The sequence below is a fragment of the Syngnathus scovelli genome, chromosome 4, assembly GCF_024217435.2.
Source record: "Syngnathus scovelli strain Florida chromosome 4, RoL_Ssco_1.2, whole genome shotgun sequence".
In the NCBI taxonomy this organism is placed as follows: Eukaryota; Metazoa; Chordata; class Actinopteri; order Syngnathiformes; family Syngnathidae; genus Syngnathus; species Syngnathus scovelli.
Genome location: NC_090850.1, coordinates 14,810,788 through 14,831,051, shown reverse-complemented (window position 1 = coordinate 14,831,051; position 20,264 = coordinate 14,810,788). Strand labels below are relative to the sequence as shown.

The following is a 20,264-nucleotide window of genomic DNA, read 5'->3' as shown; positions in this document are numbered from 1 at the left end:
AAAATATTAAATTAGCTTTCAAAATATAAAATATGATCACGTCTGAAATCCACGGTTGCGTCATATCAACCAATCTCAGCTGCCCTTCGGTGTGCAGAAGGGTGTCGCCAGGTCGGACAAAAAAAGCGCGATTTTTGTTGGACAATACGGGGCCGCCTTATTTAAAATTTCAGCTAGCTAGCTAGTGTGTGCCAGGCAAGCAAGAAAGATGGCGAAGTGAAAAAAAGATGACCATTACCGAACTTTTCAGAGTGAGTGGACCGAAGAATTCGCATTTGTGGAGAGAGGAGGCTTTGCTCCGTGCCTCATTTGCAATGACAAAATTGCATCAATGAAACGCTCCAATATCAAGCGCCATTTTGAGACACGACATGCTACATTTTCAACAAATACCAAGCTAGTCAACAGCAACTCCGTGTATGGACCAAACAATGTGACTTTAATTCAGCTAGTTTTGCTGGCGCATTAGCAATTGTGAGGAACGGAAAGCCATTCACTGATGGCGAGTATTTCAACATTTATGCTTGTTGTGGCTAATAAACCTTTTGACGACTTCACAGATAAAGAAAAGATACTCAAAGGGATCATAGACATGCCTCTGTCAGCAAGAACAGTTCACGATCGGGCCATTATGACTGATAAGAGCCTCAACGCCTTCATGAAGATCAACCTCACCGAAGCCCCAGAAGTCTCATTAATGGTGAGTGTTTTTTTCTAAGCTTCAATATAAAACAAATTAAAAAGAATACATTTGTACACTCAAAAAATCCTTAGTCTTAATTAAAATACATGCATTTAATGGTAATTAGCCCATTCTTTTTTTAATGGTATGGCTTTCACGGGAAAGTATTTTTAAAAAATGGGCATTGATGACTGTTCGCCAAAAAGGTTCTCGACCCCTGCTTCAAGGTAAAAGGTTGCAATTTAATTTTTAATTGTTCATTTTGGAATTAATTTTAAGAGTGTTCACCAGAGATATTTACTGTTTCATATAAAGAATTGTATATGTCCGGAAATGTTTATGTTTAGAAAAGTTCAAACTTTATAAAGTTTCTTTCAAAACAAATATCCTGTCATCTTGAATTTACTCCAATGTAAAGACGGTTTGCAAAAAAAATGTTTATTTTAGTTGAATTGTTGTTACAAGATGGTCAATCTGTGGTTGGTTTCAGGGAAGCGTTTGAAGACAACGCAACATTTAAGAAAAAAAGGCAAACTATCAAAACCAGTGCATCAAATGTGAATATGCAAACTACAAAGAGCATTAAAATCACAATTTAAACATTAAATAACGCATTCTGTGAAAAACAACAGCTCAGAAAGATCCAATTTAAAAAAAAAAAAAAAAAAAAAAACTTGCCAGTCATGTTGTATGCAGACACCATATTTCAATATGAATATGATATATATGAGCATATTCCTGCATATACTTTAAGGCAGGGGTCGGGAACCTATGGCTCTTTTGGTGACTGCGTCTGGCTCGCAGACAAATCTGACATTTGTTTGAAGTCATAAATCATTTTGTTATATTATCAAAGTAAAAAAATAGACCTAATGAAATCAAAATGTTAAATTAGCTTTCAAAATATAAAGTATGATCACATCTGAAATCCACGGTTGCGTCATATCAGCCAATCTCTCAAAAAATCATTGGTCTTAATTAAAATACATGCATTTAATTGTAGTTAGCCCATCCTTTTTTGATGGTATGGCTCTCACGGGAAAGTATTTTTAAAAAATGGGCATTTATGACTCTGTCCGCCAAAAAGGTTCCCGACCCCTGCTTTGAGGTAAAAGGCTGCAATTTAATTATGCATCCAATCATGACACTAGTTTCACTAGCAGCTGCATTAATTAAATAAAAACTATAGAAATAAACATTGAAGTGAGAATTAAAACCCTTATATCTGCAGTCAGTCTTAACGGCATTGTGAAACATTTGCAATTCACATTGTGTCCTCCTTTGCATTCTTTGCTAAAAAGTGAGGGGTTTTTCCACTGAGCCCCCCATATGCGACAAAGCTATGGCGAGCCTGGCTTTCAGTTCCGAGTAGTCTGGCTGCTCCGTGTACTGCAGATCTGCCACCGAGCTCAAGTAGCTCTGAAATGTACCTAAGTAACAAAACATGGTGCAAGCTTTTAATCACTTACTTGCTGTGATGATTATAAAGATTTACTTACTTGAAACTTTATTCTTTCCGAAACAGTAACTCAACAGTGCTGGAACGTCGTCTAAGTATCTGAAATAACAACGCATATAGTATGAGAGAATACACCGTAACCACAGTGCAAAACATGCAGCCCAAAAATTAAGAACAGTTCCAAATACCAAAAGAAAGGCTCACCTCTGTTTGAGGCAAGAAACCTGCTCGGGATCAGTGAGGCCGCTCCACGGCAGCGTGCCCGTGTGCCACTGCAGCATGCAGTAGGCCAGAGACTGCAGGTCACTGCGCCGTGACGGCACTAAAAGAGCACATCTTGAATTAAGCGCTGCTTCTTAAGCTTTAAACACAGAGTAAGTAGCACCTCCCCCAAAAATACTCCTTAAAAGTTCAGGTGGAGAGTTTGTTGTGGTTTACATTGGTGCACTTATGCCACATATGGGGGCAAGTCTAAGAATGTGAACTCACCTGCTCCGGCATGAGAATCAATGCTGATGAATTCCAGCGATCCTTCGTGTGGCTCTTGGATGCCTTGGCGATATACCACGTGGCGTCCACCGGGACAGTAGCGCGAGGTGTGATGGTATCCCACTAAAAATATCTGAAGGCAGAAACACAAAAAAACAAGACACATAGACGTATGCAAATGCAAGACAGAAGCACACACACACCGCAGTGGGTGCTCCACACAGAAGCCAGTCTTAGCAAGCGTTCTCCTGACCTGCGTGGGGTATCCTGCTTGGATGTAGATGTTTTCAGCGTTGATGTCCGCGTGCACGTACTCGTTGGAATGGATGTAATGCAGTACATCCAACTGCAAAAGGGACGCACAACACGTCGGCTTCAAGCGTCAAGGGCGAGGGGGACAAACTGGGCAAAGGATGCTCGCTCACTATTCTGCAGGCAAGATGGATGACCGTCTTCTCGGGAAGACGATTTTTGTCCATGATAGAGTGAAGCGACTGGCCCATGTCGGGAAAAACCAAGAACCTAAAAATGAGGACAAAAATGGTTAGCCACGGAATGTGAGAGTTTGGTTGCAAAGTTGATCGGCGCACCTGTAAGAATCTGTGTGACCGAAGCTGACGCAGGAAGGAATTCCAAGGAAGTCCAAGTCGTGTTGTTTGATCCACTTGGCCACTACAGGGAACATGCACATTTCACGTATCGCCCAACAATTTTACTTTAATTGACACACTAACAATTTATTGTTTTCTAAAATCAAATGCTCACCAGATGAAGGCTTCGCAGCCCTCTGCAGGAAGTTCTGCTCCTTGTAGATTCTTCCTCGTACGGCACCCTGGAATTCAGATGCTCAGCTCTTTATTCAAAGAGTTGGATATCGTTGCGGTTGCAGAAAAGTTGCGGCGTCTCAAAATATTTCCACAGTTCTTAAATTGCAGCGAGTTCATTATGTGCGTGAGGGTCAGTGGCCAAGTGTGCGGCGCCGGCTGAGTTTTGTTTCAAAACTAAATATTCTACTCACCAATTTAAGGATATGAGCGGATTCCTTCGAGGAGGCCCATGAGCCTTTGGGCACAACTGAGAAAAAAATGAACATTGTACAGTTGGCACAGCCGGAATGCGCTTTCATTGACTGGCAGACATGACAAGTGCAGCGTTACCTTCATACAGGAGCTCTGTTGGGATCTGACTGAGCAGCTTGACCAGCGTCCACTTCCTGCCCGTGGTGTCCGTTAGCTCCTCGCCGTCCTCCAGTCGCTCCACGGCGGCCACCTTTTTGGCTTTGTTCTGTCCTCTGCCTGCGCATTGGCGCAGACAAGCACATCCATCCATTCGGATGAAACGAGAGCACGGACAAGCGTTCAGATAGTTCTTATTTGGCACGTATACGAATATACGTGTACTCTAACTGGCTCAGACAGTGCCACAACTACCCATATAGGCTGCTGTGGACATTGCGCGTGTATTGTTCACCTTTGGACGGATATTTAGAGGTTGGCGAGGATAGTGGAGAAATGACTGTCCGCGGCGGGCCGTCCACAGTGGATTCCACTGCGGTCCTCATGGTTACATTTGTCATCTCTCCTTCTTCCGCAGGCTGCAAGAGCGTTCCTCTGCCCCTTCCTGTGGGTAACGTTGATAGATGAGATGTGGCTGTCTACCATAGAAAATGAATTGTTTGATTGTTATTTTTTGTCTTGAGCTTACCAAGTCTGGGAGATTTCAAGATGGGTGGGGGGGAGGCCTCAGCAGTTGTTGACTTCTTTACACGTTTGACTGGAGTTTGCTTTGGTGCAGACACGTTGTTTTCTATTAAAAAGAAAAATACCAGTGGAAATCACAATTTTATTAATCTGTATAAATGTGATATTGTTAGCCTAGAACCACAATAGCCTAAGTAATTTGATGATACACAAGTACATGAATAAAGAAGCTGAGACGTGACTTAAAAAAAAGAAGATAATACATAAAAAAAAAAAGAAACACCATAATAACTGGGTAATTATTACCTTGTGCCACTGGAGGTGGATCTTCTTTTACATTTAATTTGACTTCCCTGTCCAGGCGGAGGGCGTTACGAGTCTTACGTAGCGCAGGGCGTGGAGAAATGACACTTTCGTGCACTGTAGAAGAAGAAAAATGTTGATGGCTTGGTATAAATTGTCCCCCTCAATGAAACCATTTTACTTTTGCTAAAGAGAAATTCTCATCTTGGGTGTGCAGTTAATCCTACCGTCTGTGGCCTCGTAACACATGTTGGACGCTTGGCTAATGGCTTCATCTCCTCTAGGGGGAGAGAAATTTGGAGATGGGTTGATGGTCTCAAGTGCTGATGCATCGCTGGCACAAGGAATTTTCTCCCCACATGAAGGACAAAATTTAAAACCAGACTGCAGCTTCGCGCCGCACTGAGGGCAGAATCGGAACGTCGTTCTGCAAGAGAACATACATGAGCATACAATGTAGCTGAGGAATAAAATATCACAATCAGATGGTTTGGAATCAACTGAAAATAACACAGCTCTACAACCAAATTCAAGGCGTGCCAAATGACCAGGACCATATGCATGCATTTGGCAAGCTTTATTTATTTATTTATTAAATATCATTACCATTTTTAAGGTCCACATTCTAGAGACATTGTAACGTCAATGAGTCACATGGTTGGTTGCCAGCGGTTTATATGTTAATAGCTGCGTGTGTGTGGTTATTTTGAAGCGACATTAAATGTACTTAAACAGGTTTGATTAGTGATTGCTTTGTAACGAAGTGGCATTTAATCAGTATTGTACAATGAGAAGGTCACGTCTGAGCGCTACTGTAGATCAAAGCTATTATTACCAGCTATTATTTCGGTTTCTTTGTGCGTCGTTGGCATGTGGAGAAATTGACAATAAAGCTGACTGACTTTGATTACAAACCCAGATTAGCTAACATACATTATTGACATGCCAGTTATGTACAGTGAGTGTTCATGATAAATTCCGTTCGGTTATTGTGAAAGGACAATCGACATATAGCACATCAAGACCACAACCAGCTTGAAATAACAAGAAATAATGGAAACGACAGTGATCATAAACATGTCCGTCGCTGTGAACAACATTACGAGCTAAGTGAGCTATTCGAAAATATATAACTTCCTATCCTCTGAAATGTGTCGACGCTATTAGCGCGTAGTTACCATCTATAAGAGATGAAGCTTGTGTCTATAATTTAAAAAATATATATGTATAAAACCAGATGGATTTCAAAACAACCTTTCCGATCCTCGCTCCATGATCAGGTGGTTGTGTTTAGAATTTTCTCCTTCGCTGGAATGGTTTTCAGCCAGGCTACCCCTATAGGAATGTAAGGGAACTGCAAGCGGGCCGTTGGAAGTACGATTTGAATAATTCACTACTTAAAAGACTTGTTTTCATGTTCATTTTATTAAAAAGGACATAAAGCGTTATATATTTTCTAAAAAAAATTAACAAATTTTCTAATGTGAAAGGCACAAATTCTGTTTGTATTTTCATTACTTAAATCAGTTGAAGGGCAATCTGTTTTACACCAAACGTGCATGCCTTAACTATTCTTTTAGTGACTTTTATCTTTGTAAAACAGTTTCAAGTGTGAAGATGATTCATAAAAATATATACATTGAGTATAAGTACACACGTATGGTCTACAAATACATCTCAAATAAGTATAATTTGAAATGCAAAGTATGCAGTTAAGCATTGCATTGCTTCTCAAAATGAAAGAGCAAGAATAAGCTTTTCAAAGGGTCTGAAAAAATCAATTTTCTTTTTTAAAAAAGCAGAATGTTACACATATATTTTGCTCTAAATGTATGTATATTGTACGTAGATTGAAAGACATATTTAACAGTCAATACACAAAAATATGAATTTTCATTTGACATTGTAATTTTTCTCTGCTTCTGTATGTCTTACAGGACAAATTTCTTTTTATTGTTATGGACAGCAATGACGCCAAATAATTAAAGTCCACAATCTACTGTAATTGTTATTGCACATAAATGGCTAGCCAAGTCTGAGAGATGCTAAAAATGTATCTTGTGTCTACTATAACAACAAATTGAGCTAACTGAATTGATAACATACAGAGTTTATGTGGAGGAGTAAACAACATGGCACAAGTGTTGATGCTCAATATAAAACGATCTGAATACTGAAAGGCTTGAGCGAGATTCTAACTGCAACATGAAATTCAGCAGGACAAACTTTCCTAGAAGTATATAAGCTGGAAGTACATGTAGAGATTTAAATTGTGTATTTATGGCCTATGTGGTATGACAACTCGCTTTGCTGAATTACCATCTATATTCCTGAAAATGAATTTAGCTTCACAATTGGACATTTCAGCAATATTGTACATAAATATCCACCACCCCAAGTAACAAATGTCCATCTATGACTTGAAAGGTCAGGAAGCGACATACAGTACTACTAAACGGTATCCCAACAGATTATCACCAATCAGCAGTTTTACAGGGGAGCCACTTGGTATGTTTTAACTGAAACAGTTTTCCACTCTGTCCTATTTTATGTATTTCACTGACACCTCCGCACTCTTAACACGAACATTTGCTTCCTTCCGAGGTCTCTGCCAAATCTGCGTTGTTATGACCGTTTGTTCGGAAGGTTCCGTCTGGAATCCATGACTTGTCCACGCATCGTTCCATCCTCTTCATGACGAGGTCAAGCAGAACGTCCACGACCTGACTGACGTTCTGTCCATTCGCCGCACTCGTCTCAAAGTAAGGGATCCTTTTGGGTGGTAAAACGACTCGGGATTAACATGAACAATAACCCGGAGATGATTAGAAAAAATCCATACAAAAGCATTTGTTTGGGATACATGCCACTGCCCTTCTGAGATAACTTTAGTAATCTTCTCAAGAAGCCTTTTAAAACTATGCATGCAGCTCTCATCCATTGCACTATTTGTCTTTCAATGCAGGTGAGCCAGAGTGAGATACTTGACACATGGGGACAAATATTGACTTTTCCAGGAGGGCCAATTTAGTCTAACGCTATCTTCTCACTGACTTGGGCAAACAAGTTGGGGACTGCCTTCTTGACAAACATTTCAGGGAGAGGCTTGGTGGGCGAGTGATACCTACCCATACTTATCTGCCAGCTCTCGGGCTTCTTCCTCGTTCACGGCTCTCTGATCGGCCAGATCACATTTGTTGCCGCACAGAATCACGTCTGGATTTTCACAGTAGGCGTGAACCTGTAACTGGCCTGAAAGAAAAAAAACACTTACTACCTACTTTGTCTAACTTGTAGCATAGCATAAATAACAACTTTGTATATTGAAAGAAATATGCAACAATAGAACGAAAATATATCCGTACATCCATTTTTCATAGATCCATGTTCATGCTTGAAAGATCTGCTTCAATCTGTTGATGTCATACAATTCCATTCTTCATACAGTAGAATTGTTAAATTGAACACCCCCGTAATAAAGCTGATCTTTGCGTTACAAAAGAGTTGCAAAATGATGTCAGCATTGAACTCTAAAGTTTTAGGGGAATTCCAAATTTTATGATGTGAACAACTCCACTGTAGCGGTTGTTTCATTACGCCCTGAGAAATTCAAAATGGTGAAATACGTCATTAATATTATCCCCACTCATACTGTATATGCAGTGCAACAGTAAAAGGACCTACTCATCCAGTTTCGAACGTTGAGAAAACTTTGCTCATTGGTGAGGTCAAACAAGAGAATGAAACCCATCGCATCCCGAAAGAAAGCCGTGGTCAAACTTCGAAATCTGACAGGAAGAGGGGGAGGAGCAACAACAAAAAACAAAATGACAATTTACTAAGTAGACTGAGAACGTGTTCGAACCAAAATGCAAGCCCGACTACCTCTCCTGCCCCGCAGTGTCCCACAGCTGCATGTGGATCTTCTGTTTTCGTCCAGAGGAGCCATCAGGACCAGTGGAATCGTATATCTGTTGAAAACACATAAAGTCACTTTTGGAGTGCTGGTATGGCCTCCTGCCATTAAATATGAGCGAGTCATCAACTCCAATTGACACGAACGTTGAAATGCATGTCCAATCGGATTCCCGTGGCTATAGGAAATTATAGGGCTGCTCATAAAATGTTCTTGTTACATAAATGGCATTTATTTTACTGTAGGCGATATATTTAAAAATTGTATGCATTCCCCCTGTGGTTGAATTCTTGGAAGTAGATTTCAGTATTGGGATATACTCAATTTGCTACACTGCAACATTCGAGTATCTGTCTATGCATTTGCAACCACTATGTTAGTATGTATGTTGTGAACTGCGGATGAGGATCTCTTTAATGGCCAGCTTGGTCCAAAAGCAGAAGTGGATAACAAAAAGAGAAGCGATTAAACGAAAGTAAATACGTGTTCAAAGTAGATGATTTGAATGAGATACATTGCAGGACTAGTATTTTTTTTTTCTCTCAAATTCTAAAGATGAGCAGCAGCTTACCACTCGTTTTTCTCTGAAGTCAATTCCCACTGTTGTGATAAACTTGGAGTTGAACTTGCCGTCAGTGTACTGGTAGAGAAAACTGGTCTTTCCCACACCCGAGTCTCCCAGGGCTAGGAACTTGATGAGGTAATCATATTCCCCATCAGACATATTGAGAGATGAATTTCTACAACACACACAAAAATATTTTGTCACACACTAATGACTACATAGGACGATTAAAAAACACATTATTGGCAAACTATGGTAACAACAAAGGATAAATCATGTACATACAGGAAAGTCAAGTCAGTTCTATTTATGTAGTGTCAAGTGACCACAGAAGTTGTCTCATGGTACTTAACATCATACATTCGATACAAATGCATTTTTTTTCATATATTTTTAATCTTAAAAATAGCCATGCTTAAAATAACTTCACAAAGTCGTTGATTTAAAACACGAGAGCATAACAAAGGCAATCAGTGGATGAAAATGAACACTAATTTGATGAAGGGAACGACTTCACATGTTCAACTAATTCCAGCCAAAAGAACGTGTGCACGTGTCATATGACCAGTGTGCGAAAAAAGCATTCAAACAAGCCTAACATTCTTTCACCGTGACCCCCCTCTGATCCTTTTATGTCGAGCCATAAGCGGCTTAAGGTGTTATTATGCAACCAAGATGCATGATGAACTCACTCAGAATGAAGCTAAAAGCTAACACTAGCATGTTTGTCCAAGCCAAGGACCACGGTCTAAGACCACCATTAGGCTACTTTGAGGGGGCAAAAAGGCAAAATTGATTATTTTGTCACATATGTAATGCTGTACACAATATTACATAAAACACGATATTATACAATATTTCTGTTCAGGAATTAATCACCGTACTCTAATCTTCTTGGATAAATTACCAAGCAATGATTAAATATTCATTTCATTGTTTGCCATTTCCTGAGCTCCGGTTAAATCTGAGTTGCTGTTAAACTGCACTAAAATGACTTCTACCGTATCCAAGTGAGGTTTATGCAGATCATTGAGTTGCTTAGGGAAACATTTATTAGAACATATGTATTAAAACTGTCAATCAATTCTGTAATGCAACTTGATTGCTTCAATGGACAACTTAATTTTAAAATTGGGGTAATGCCTGGTGGAATACAGTAGTTTATCGTGAGTTGTATATTTAAGCGTGCAAATCGCACACTGTAGCTTGTCATCATTTCTAAAAGCTTCGAATCCCAAAGTGCTACTGATCCTTCTTAACTGTAAATCACTACTTATGTACTGGAAATCACTACAACCAATTTGACCCAAATAACGATGAAACAGGTTTTCTTTCCCTCCTACCCAATCTGCTGTTGAGTACTTGGGAATGTTTATAGTTTCTTCCACCTTGACTTGGGCCCCTGTTCCAGCTGAAGGAAAAACGGCTTCATGCTTCAGTGGAATGGTGATGACTAGTGTTGGGTTTGTGCCAAATATACATTTTAGAATAATGTCCAAAAAGGTTTTTCTAATTTTATTCATTCATATTATTGTTTATTTATTGTCCTGCGAGACTCACTAAATTGCTGGAACACTTCCTACAAGGTCCAACAAAGCTTCCTGTCATTATTTTTTTGCAACTATCACAGTCAGTAGGTAGCTAGACAAAACAATTGTCAGGGGTTCATAGCACTAACAGAACCACCACGCTAATAACAACCTAAAAACCTCTTGTTATCATTCTTCCCCCAGTGCTCAAAAGGAAGCAAACAGGCAAGCATGACTTTCCGTTCTGTTGGGAAACTCCACCTGTCAGACAGGACTTCTAAACACACTCGAGCCCATAGAAAATGAAAAAAAAAAATTGCTTGGTCATTGCTTCTGATTTACTGAGACTTTGGGCTAATTTGTGTCAGCATGTGTGTATATATTACTCTTTTGACTTTCAAGAATTGGGGGATTCAAATTAAACAAGGGAATTAAAAACACTTCAAAATAATAGAAAAAAAAACTTTAGACTTCTGTTATAAATAAATAAATAAATTAATCATGAAAAAGCCATTTAGAACATCAGTGTTTTATTTGAGGTTCATCAGAGGCTCTACAAAAAGTTATTGTGCGCGTTCTCCCATTTAAATTGAATGTGATTGGTTAATTATGAACATGGCCATGCCCCAATTATATGAGGGTTAGCATTAATTCAGTTGTTTATTTTTTATTCCCCCCTCGTTAACAGTTTTTGAGTTGTGCAGGTAATGGGTCACATTCATTTAAAGTTTTGAAACAATTTGTCATTCTCTTTTATGCCACAAAATCTTGGCATTTGAACAGGGGTGTGTAAACTTTTTACATCCAGTGTTGTGCAGCCATTGCTGTTTATTCAATTGCCCACAAACACATGAGGTGACATGTGCAAGTTGTCATCTTATTTATTTGAAAGTTCATGAGTATGTTGCAGCGCAAGTAGTAAAGTAGAGACACCATTGAGATACCATACGCATTTCCTGTAATGTGTTACACAACACTGAACGAGATTGTTTAACACAATGGATGCTTTTAACTATTGTAATGATCTAATCCTGTAATGCACGATAACATCATTGGTTCGTCATAGCATGCCCTGGTATGCATTATTGAGTGGAATGGCACAAGATAATTTCACAAATAATCCATGACACAATGGCTTGTGTAAAAAAACTATGGAATGCCTTGTTTTCTTGTTGTTTACAAGATCTTGAGCAACTTGAGCAAGTGCTTCATTACAATCTGCATGAAGCTTCAACGATTTTGAAAAACAATCTCATTGCAATATTTGAATTACACCATTGAATCATGATGATCAAACTGTTGGATTATTTCCATTCCATTTAATCGCATTGATTAGAATTGAGTTGGGAATTGGTTGTTGAAAACGTAACAACATTCAGCAGACAGTAAAGGAGTTTGTATGGAACTATTTGGGCAGCCAATGAGCATTAGGCTATGACGAAAAATATTCCAATGTGACCTACGATAGGATCTAACGTATGACCCCTGCGCCCAACCAGAATGTTCAATCGAGGTTCAACTAACTATGAACCCAATGTTGGATACATTTCATTCCTTAACCACCACACCCATTTTTCATGTAATACCTAACGAGGGATCAGCAGTTCAACAGAACCACATTTTTGCTATACCGACCTGAGTTTGTGCTGGCTAAGTAGTTCCACAGAAAAAAATAAAATCTTCTGAGAAAATTTAGGAGATTTACCTGCGGTTTTTCAAGCACAACGCAAGCCGACAAAAAAGCAGCTTTAATTATTTCGACAAGGAGAAGTAAAGGACCCACCCTGGGCAGCACTCCAGATCAGAGGATGCAATCCGGATGTGCACAATACGTAGCGGCACTAACTACTACTTGTGACACACACACGCACGCACGCACACTCACACACACGCACGCAAACACATCAAACTAACACTAAAGTGAATTAAGTGCAACAAATAGAACACGTAATGACCCTCAGCTGGTCCTCATGTGGCTGCACAATGGCAAGACGTTTACACATTTGAGATTCTTGATTTACCACATAGGCTCCATGTATTACACTAGTACGCTCCTTGTAAGACAACTTTAGGGTACAAGCAGGACAATTTTGCACCAATTGACAACTGTTTTACTAGTGAGTGACGTCAAATTCTACTAGTATGCATTTCATGAATTGTACTAGTAGCACATAGATGCCAACTAATACACAGTTTTGTCTAGTAGCATGTAACTGTCCTACAAGTATGCAAAAGACTTGTGATGACAAATCTACTACATGGACCTTAAAACTGGGTATGAAAGTTAGTGAATAATTCAGCATTTATTTACCATCAATAATATTCTGCTTAATAGTATAAAGTGTGTAAAATACACTTGTCATCCGTAAGGTGAAGCACGATCCATGTAATATTACCCATTAATAGAGCTACGATTATATTAAAAGTAAAAAGTATGTTGATGTGATAGGACCCATTTTTTTGCATATCATTAAAATGAATCCTGTTTTTCTTAATGAATCAAATTATTATTACGTATGTTATTACATGTCTACACTGTCTCTTTAAGGTCCATGTACTAGTATAGTCTTAGTCCTCACTAATACAGTAAGTCAACTACGGTATACAAGAAGGACAACAACGTTACGAGTAAGGCAAAACTCATCGACATGGGTGTGCACTGTGCAGTGCAACAAGTTTAAACTTGACATTATAATTAGTCTTTCTTGTTGTCGCTTGATTAGACCTCTTAATAACTAACTAGTGAAGGAGAAGACAATACTAGTGATGCAGAACTAAGCAACTGTGCGATAAAAGTAAAGTAGTTCAAACTGATCGCTTCAGTGTTATTACAAGGAGTGCCAAACGTCAACCGGTGCACAGTGGCTGTCATGCGAAATTGTACTACTATGTTGCAGAAATGTCAAACAATCGTGGAGAAAGATTACAAGGTACCCGAAGGAAAGGTTAGCCGAAAACGGATGCTACTTGCTGACATTTCCTGATGGCTGACTGACTTAACTCACCGAGTGTTGCTTGGAAGAATGAAAAACAAGGTCGCCAGGTGTAAAGAAATAGACTAACTCTTCCGAGGATAAATTAAGTGAATTTATCTTTCGCCGTGGGATGACATGCAGGTTGGTTAACTGCGACTAGTTCATTTGGCGAAGCAAAATACTGAGTTGAGAAAGAAAGAGCAGCTCCTCCTCCCCGCCGGCTCCGACTTGACAATTTCATCACCGTCCTACTTTGGGGAAACGTTTCTAAACATGCCCGATGAACACAGTAGTACAGGGTAGCCTTCTTGTAACCATTATTAACTGAGACGGCCGAAGAGAAAGTGAGCCGACACAAGTTAAATAACGGTTTGAGCAGTACTGCTAGAAACACAATTAAAAACAGCAAATGTGCAATTAAAGATTTTAAACTTAATAAATGGATCCAAAAGTTTGCACAGGCAGTGGACTTAAATAAGTCTCAAACGACCAGAGGCGCAGATGGGATTTTAGAATTAGGGGGCCACGTTCTCCTGTCCCCAGTGGCTGTGTGTGCCTGTAAAAACAACGATTTGACCTTACCTCTTATGGACATACAGCAATAGAGAAATAAATACATTTTAAATGAATGAAAAGGCCAGTCATTCTTATATGAATGCAAGATAGTTTGTTTTCATTTTGTAAAGCATTTTCATGCTTCAGTATGTTTTTTCAATTTTAGAATTGGTCTGTTAGAATTCATAAATGATAACATTGATTTACATTCAATCTTTTAGAACTATTACTATCATTTTCTTATTATCGCTATTTTTACTGTTTTTGAGGTAGTTTTTAATTCACTTTATGTGCAATGTATTGTCAATTAACACTGTTTAAGTACAGTGTTTTCTAACGTAAGTGCAGTGTTTAAGAAATATTAAATTGTTTACTTTTTAGGAGGGGGGAGCCCTCTGTTTTTGCTATTGCATTTTCATTTTTTTCATTGTACTTGGCAAACTTAATAGTTCTATGGGTGCTTGGTGTAAACTTTTAGCTGGACCCAATTCATGACACTTGAGGCTCAAGACACATGACACTACCAACATTGTGATAAATATATTTATTTAGTTTCAGAACTTTGCTGGTTTATTCCATTGTAATATTTTAGCTTGAAGAATTCTTTCCACCAGTTCTGTTCGATTTTAGTGCCACATCCTGGTTCTCTGGCGTTGTGGTTTTTGGCACTGGGTCAAAGTAAGGTCTGTAGATATAGAAACCACCAGCTATTCCAAGCACTGTGGCAAAAGCCATCTGTGTGAAAGGGATTTTTCTTCGAAGCATCCCTTTAGCCCCACAATTAGCCCCTTAAGTGTAGAGCGCACAAGGTGGTCCTGGAAAAAAAGGAAGATATTGCAAAAACAAAACACTTTGACGTAAGATATCGCGAGACGTTGCACGTTTGCTTAATGGCTGCAAGTATAACTAGAGCTGTCTTGAGTGACATGTTGACTTATTTGATTACAGATTACCAATAATTTCGGTGCTATTTTTACTCACCAAGAAAACATCCAAACCATGTGACTGCAATGTACAAGAGGCGAGAGAGAGGAACCCCCCCTCCCACAACGTTACAAAATCCTCAACAAGAAGGGCATCGAGAAGACCTGTGCTAGCAAGCTGCACGTGAGCTTCTTCTCCTTTATGGCATACAAATTAAACTCCAACAAGTTAGACATTGACCCCTGCTGGACAGAAATGTACAGTGCACCTAGTTTGTCAGACGATTAACATTCATTCAAATCATGCAAATGATCCTAATCTTAAAATTCATACCTACGGAAAATCAGTTTTGGTTTTAAATTCTATATTTTTATATTCATTTTCACTTTTATTATTTATTTATTTTGATATCGTCAGTTTTGGTCCTTCACATTGCAGGACGAAAATTGCCAAAAGAAAAACTACATAAATGAAAGTTAAAATAAAAACAAATAAAATTGATTAAATATAAATTGAATACACATACATGAAAATAAAAACGACAAAAAATATACAATACAAAAATTAAAAAAATTACAATGTAATGTTTGAAAATTAAAATCAAATAGTGAAATAAATACAAAAATAAATATATAAACACAATTAGATAAGAAATTATATAGATTTTAATGCATTTTTTCTACTATATTTTGTATTATTTTATTTTCACCATTATGAATTATTTATGTTTTTTTTCTTTTTTTAGAAACGATTTGCTTCAACATGTAATTGCAACATTATAGCTGTGGAAGGCAGTAAAACGCCGAGTTGCGTCTGCACTGCTGAAAATCTGAAAGAAGTGCGCGTACCCACTCACTTCCTGCATGGAGAGTACGCGGGCTGATTAAATGTGTGCGTAACTTTGTTAAAATAAATGACGGTGTGCCTCAGTGCAACTCTTGTAAAATAATTCTACTGTGCAAACTAACGTGATCAAACACTTCGGGATGGATGCATTGGATAGAAGTCGTTCCCAGAGTATGACATGCTAGCTCTGGTGGTAGTCGGCTTCCACACCAGGCTTAGCATCGTACAAAAGTTAAAATCGGGTAAGTAAAACAATTTTAAGAAAAAAGTCTTATGCCAACAATAAGCACGATAACAAGTTAAACTAAGGGAAATCAAGGTAGTATGAGTATTTTTTTCTCCTATTTTTTGACGGTACACCTGTATTGTATGTAGGTTTTTTTGGTGAGCAATTAGCAAAATGCTTTAAAACGTTGATTTAGTATAATGTGGCTTTTTAAAAATTATAATTCTTTACGGTATTGTGATTGCACAATGTTACAAGAGGTAAATTATCCTTTTTTAAATGTTGGAAAATGTTTAGTTTCAGATTTCAAGCTTCTCTACTAACTTTTGAGATTGTTTTAAAGTTGCCATTGTCTTTCTTGACATTTTCCAGTCTTCAACGTCACATCTTTTAAAGTTAAAGATCCAATCATCATCGTCACACACACACATCTGGGTGTGGTGAAATTTGTCCTCTGCATTTAACCCATCCCCATGTGATTTTGATCCATCCCCTGGGGGAGAGGGGAGCAGTGAGCATTTGGTGATCTAACCCCCCAATTCCAACCCTTAATGCTGAGTGCCAAGCAGGGAGGCAATGGGCCCCATTTTTATAGTCTTTGGTATGACCCGGCCGGGGTTTGAACCCACAACCTTCCAGTCTCAGGGCGGACACTCTACTACTAGGCCCCTGAGCTCTTTTGTACACCTTTTTAATTTCCACTTTTATCTCTCACCAGACCGGTAAACACGTCTTCAGCATTCACACCTAAGGACACGACAACAACATATGGAGACTTTCAGACAGCGTTTGAAGTTCAGGACAAGCAAGGAGGATGTCAAACTAAGGAAAAGAAAGTCAATATTGTACACAAAGGAGATTGACACTCATGATAGGACAGGTGGGCTACCTTGTTGGAGTCTGTTCAGTACATAATGTGCCATATTTCACTTTTGCTAGCAACGTTGAAATGTTTGAATGAAGTAATTCATTACATTAGCTGTAAATTGATAACAACATGCTAATGCCAGCATTTTGTAAAGCTGTTATTCCCAATTCTGGTAATTGTAGTTTTTCCACTACTGTAATTTTTTTCCCCCTCTCCATACAGAAGTGCTGAGGGTTGCTGTGTTTTGTGTCCTTTTTCGTGTCTTGAACTGTTTCCTGGTTCAGACCAGCTTTGTCCCGGATGAGTACTGGCAGGGTGTGGAAGTCGCCCACCACATGGTCTTCAAATATCCTTTCAACTCAAATCATTTTCATCGCATCCACACATTATTTTTTTTTTATATAGTTTTTGTCCTCCTGGGCATCAAGACATGAGATCGAGTACATAACCGACCCGGTCCCAGGCAATTGGATTTACAATCAAGTAAGTTAAAAAATCTTAACATTGTGACTTATGGCCATCTGACATGGGAATGGAAGGAAGGCATAAGAGGCTTCACCTATCCACTCTTTTTTGCCGTCATCTATGAATTCCTGCACTGGATACACTGTGACTCCGTTCATCTGCTGGAAAGTGTTCTCTACAGTATTTGTCTGCCCAGATATGATTTGTTTTTTGAATTACTTTATTTTCCCTGCAGATATGGATGCCCCGACTACTTCATGCACTCGTCACTGCTTTTGTGGACGTTAAATACTTTTTCTTCATGAAAACGCTGGAAGATCGTGAAACAGCAAGATGGACGGTAACAACAGTACACTTCTTTTTTCAGGTTGAATGTCCATTCGGTTGGAATTTGACTGTGTTCCCGTGCGTGTGCAGTTCTTCTGCCATCTGTGCTCGTGGTTCACGTGGTTCTGCTGCACAAGAACGCTAAGCAACAGCGCGGAGACCAACATCACTTACCTGGCTCTGTGCTACTTCCCCCTGCCAGGATCCAAAACAAGCAGCAGGTCTACTTGACGTAAACGGCAGTCTTTCTTGATGTGCCGTCGGTTCCTGGCTGACCCCTTGTTTTGTGTTTTTTGTCCCCTTCAAGTAAAAAATATTTGAGCCTTGTTGCCTTGGCGATCATTGTTCGAACGACGGCACTGATTGTCTGGCTTCCGTTAGTGGCTTATCACTTCTGGCAGGACAAAAACAAACTGAAGCTCGTGGTTCATGACTACATTCCCATCGGGTTAGTTGCATTTGGATTTCACAGCTGCATGTTTCAGGTTCATGTTTGTTTGTTTAATAGTAACACTGTGTTTTGTGTTTTAGGGTTACAGCCGTTGTGATTTCAACCATCATCGACTGCATCTTCTATGAAAAGGTGAAACGAACATTGTCATGAAATTATTAAATTAATTCGTATGAACTAGAAAGGCACAGTTGTGGATCAGCGTGACACGACATGTCTCGCAGTGGAGAGTTCCTGGTCTGGCCACCAGTCCAGGGTGTACCTTGCTTCTCACCACAGTAGAGCCTTATCTAGAGGTGATTGGGCCTTTGGCCCGACCCTGTGGAATCTCATGGCAGTTACAGTACAGCGTAAACCTTTTTAGGGGAGCTCAATTATTGCGGATGTTTGTTCTTCACAGAAGGGCTGATTTTTTATCTACTGGGAAATAGTGGGGGTTCTCTCAACATTTTGTGCCAATTTTCTGATTGTGTTGCCTTTTTAAAGGTGTGCCTTGCCTCAAGGACACATCGATAGTGTGTTAATGAAAGGATGTTTTTGGATCATCGGTTGTTTTCTCTTCTCTTTTATAGTGGGTCTTTGTGCAGTTCAACTTCCTGAAGTTGAACGTCTTCCACAGTGTGGCCGACTTTTACGGCACCCACCCTTGGCACTGGTACCTCACTCAGGGCTTCCCGGTCATAATTGGCCCCCATCTACCATTCTTTTTGTACGGATGCTTCCTAGCTTTCCGAAAGTACAAAATCCTCCTGGTGGCCATTACATGGACTATTGGGGCATATAGGTAAAGCGTTGGAATTCTCTCACTTGTTCTCCACTAATGTGAATCCTAGTCACCTTGGACCTACTTGAAATGTTTTTAGCCTGCTTCCTCACAAGGAGTTTAGATTCATCTACCCTGTGCTTCCCTTCTGTTTTATCTTCTGTGGTAAGTCCTTATTATTTCAAATGTTTACAAAAGTGTTGATTCCATTCCTGTCTTAAATGTTCTGCTACAAAAAATGCACCAGGAAATGTATCTTTTCATTTAAAATGTGCAACTAAAACAATTTCTTCAGACATTTTATCAAATACATTCATGTGCTTTTGTTGACAGGTGTAGCGATGGCTCACCTGAGAGCTTGGCGACGAGCAGCCGCTGGTGCTTTGTTGGCCTCCAACCTGCTTATAGCTCTCTACACAGGTCTGATTCACCAGCGCGGCGCTCTGGACGTCATGAGCCATGTCCGTGCACTTTGCCACAACGTATCCGAGGCAGACGTCCGCTTCCTCATGCCTTGCCACTCAACGCCTTACTACAGGTGCCAAATGTGCCATCTGGCTTGGAGGCCTGGTAACAAGTACACAAAGTTGAAAGTTTTCTGTCACCTCGCAGCCACGTCCACTGTCCACTAAAGATGGCATTTCTCGAGTGCCCGCCTGATCTCAGCCGAGTTGGCCACGTGGACGAAGCGGACAGGTTCTACCATGATCCGCTTCTGTGGCTCCGGACTTCCTTTCCAGACGCGCAGTCGCAGCCTACTCACTTGGTTCTCTTTGACGTCTTGGAGAAGGTAAATAAATGTGCTACGCATTTGTCGAAAGCTAAAGCGGACAAATGACCGAATGCATTTTATGTTGTAGGAGATCTCTATGTTTCTGCGGGACAATAACTTCACGAAAACAGCTGATTTATTTCACACTCATGTTCCTGAAGGAAAAGTTGGAAGAAGAATCTTTATTTATGAAAGACACTGACAACCATGGGTACATCTCGGTGGCTATTAGATGGCTCTAATATTCTCTCCAGCTTTAAAACGTCTGGAGATAACCTCATGTTCTGTTCATTTTCCATTTAATTTGGTATTTTTTAATGATTCAAAAAAACAATACAATGGAGCTGTGAGAAATACACACAGATCATTTACTGATTGTCATGTTTGTTTATTTGAATGATTATTTAATAATTTAATTTGGTATTTTTAAGTGAATGAAAAAAACTGAA

General features: G+C 39.4%; 3 protein-coding genes and 1 long non-coding RNA gene across 7 annotated transcripts; 2 read left to right on the top strand and 2 right to left on the bottom strand.

The window, feature by feature from the left end:
* Window positions 1-480: 480 nt before the first annotated feature.
* Window positions 481-6,398, top strand: LOC125967672 (uncharacterized). Its single transcript, XR_007480865.2, has 2 exons — window positions 481-700; window positions 4,224-6,398. It is a non-coding gene; the product is annotated as an uncharacterized lncRNA (long non-coding RNA).
* On the bottom strand, window positions 1,105-5,990 carry vrk3 (VRK serine/threonine kinase 3). Its single transcript, XM_049718928.2, has 15 exons — window positions 5,888-5,990; window positions 4,861-5,060; window positions 4,637-4,750; window positions 4,335-4,436; window positions 4,101-4,250; window positions 3,788-3,925; window positions 3,649-3,704; window positions 3,396-3,462; window positions 3,221-3,302; window positions 3,056-3,152; window positions 2,884-2,976; window positions 2,631-2,763; window positions 2,346-2,463; window positions 2,182-2,240; window positions 1,105-2,112 (listed from the first exon to the last, which is right to left on the bottom strand). The coding sequence occupies exons 1-15, from the start codon at window positions 5,905-5,907 to the stop codon at window positions 1,976-1,978; spliced, it is 1,566 nt and encodes a 521-aa protein (XP_049574885.1). The 5' UTR covers window positions 5,908-5,990; the 3' UTR covers window positions 1,105-1,975.
* rab27a (RAB27A, member RAS oncogene family) lies at window positions 6,040-13,847 on the bottom strand. Of its 2 annotated transcripts, none has more exons than XM_049718934.1 (6): window positions 13,649-13,847; window positions 9,121-9,289; window positions 8,519-8,604; window positions 8,318-8,421; window positions 7,762-7,885; window positions 6,040-7,405 (listed from the first exon to the last, which is right to left on the bottom strand). In XM_049718934.1, the coding sequence occupies exons 2-6, from the start codon at window positions 9,271-9,273 to the stop codon at window positions 7,210-7,212; spliced, it is 663 nt and encodes a 220-aa protein (XP_049574891.1). In that variant the 5' UTR covers window positions 9,274-9,289; window positions 13,649-13,847; the 3' UTR covers window positions 6,040-7,209. The 2 variants fall into 2 exon arrangements, with proteins under 2 accessions (XP_049574891.1, XP_049574892.1); XM_049718935.2 differs by lacking the exon at window positions 13,649-13,847 and adding an exon at window positions 12,279-12,439.
* A 1,233-nt stretch (window positions 13,848-15,080) lies between these two features.
* pigb (phosphatidylinositol glycan anchor biosynthesis, class B) lies at window positions 15,081-20,191 on the top strand. Of its 3 annotated transcripts, none has more exons than XM_049718930.2 (13): window positions 15,081-15,280; window positions 16,888-17,049; window positions 17,260-17,383; window positions 17,549-17,666; window positions 17,738-17,842; window positions 17,920-18,050; window positions 18,137-18,277; window positions 18,361-18,412; window positions 18,853-19,064; window positions 19,144-19,208; window positions 19,377-19,581; window positions 19,656-19,833; window positions 19,904-20,191. In XM_049718930.2, the coding sequence occupies exons 2-13, from the start codon at window positions 16,938-16,940 to the stop codon at window positions 20,015-20,017; spliced, it is 1,557 nt and encodes a 518-aa protein (XP_049574887.1). In that variant the 5' UTR covers window positions 15,081-15,280; window positions 16,888-16,937; the 3' UTR covers window positions 20,018-20,191. The 3 variants fall into 3 exon arrangements, with proteins under 3 accessions (XP_049574887.1, XP_049574886.1, XP_049574888.1); XM_049718929.1 differs by lacking the exon at window positions 15,081-15,280 and adding an exon at window positions 15,911-16,185; XM_049718931.2 differs by lacking the exons at window positions 15,081-15,280; window positions 17,549-17,666 and adding an exon at window positions 17,443-17,520 and having other exon boundaries at window positions 16,894-17,049; window positions 17,260-17,352.
* Window positions 20,192-20,264: the final 73 nt, after the last annotated feature.

Coding starts and splice junctions, on each gene's coding strand:
- pigb (XM_049718930.2), top strand. CDS start 16,938: ATGGAGACTTTCAGACAGCGTTTGAAGTTCAGGACAAGCAAGGAGGAT. Junction 17,384..17,548: donor GCCCACCACATGGTCTTCAA/ATATCCTTTCAA, acceptor TAACATTGTGAC/TTATGGCCATCTGACATGGG. Junction 18,278..18,360: donor CATGACTACATTCCCATCGG/GTTAGTTGCATT, acceptor TTTGTGTTTTAG/GGTTACAGCCGTTGTGATTT.
- vrk3 (XM_049718928.2), bottom strand. CDS start 5,907: ATGGAGCGAGGATCGGAAAG. Junction 2,241..2,345: donor GTTTCTTGCCTCAAACAGAG/GTGAGCCTTTCT, acceptor TTGTTATTTCAG/ATACTTAGACGACGTTCCAG. Junction 2,113..2,181: donor CGGAAAGAATAAAGTTTCAA/GTAAGTAAATCT, acceptor TTTGTTACTTAG/GTACATTTCAGAGCTACTTG.
- rab27a (XM_049718934.1), bottom strand. CDS start 9,273: ATGTCTGATGGGGAATATGATTACCTCATCAAGTTCCTAGCCCTGGGA. Junction 8,605..9,120: donor ACTTCAGAGAAAAACGAGTG/GTAAGCTGCTGC, acceptor TGTTTTCAACAG/ATATACGATTCCACTGGTCC. Junction 8,422..8,518: donor GACACTGCGGGGCAGGAGAG/GTAGTCGGGCTT, acceptor TCTTCCTGTCAG/ATTTCGAAGTTTGACCACGG.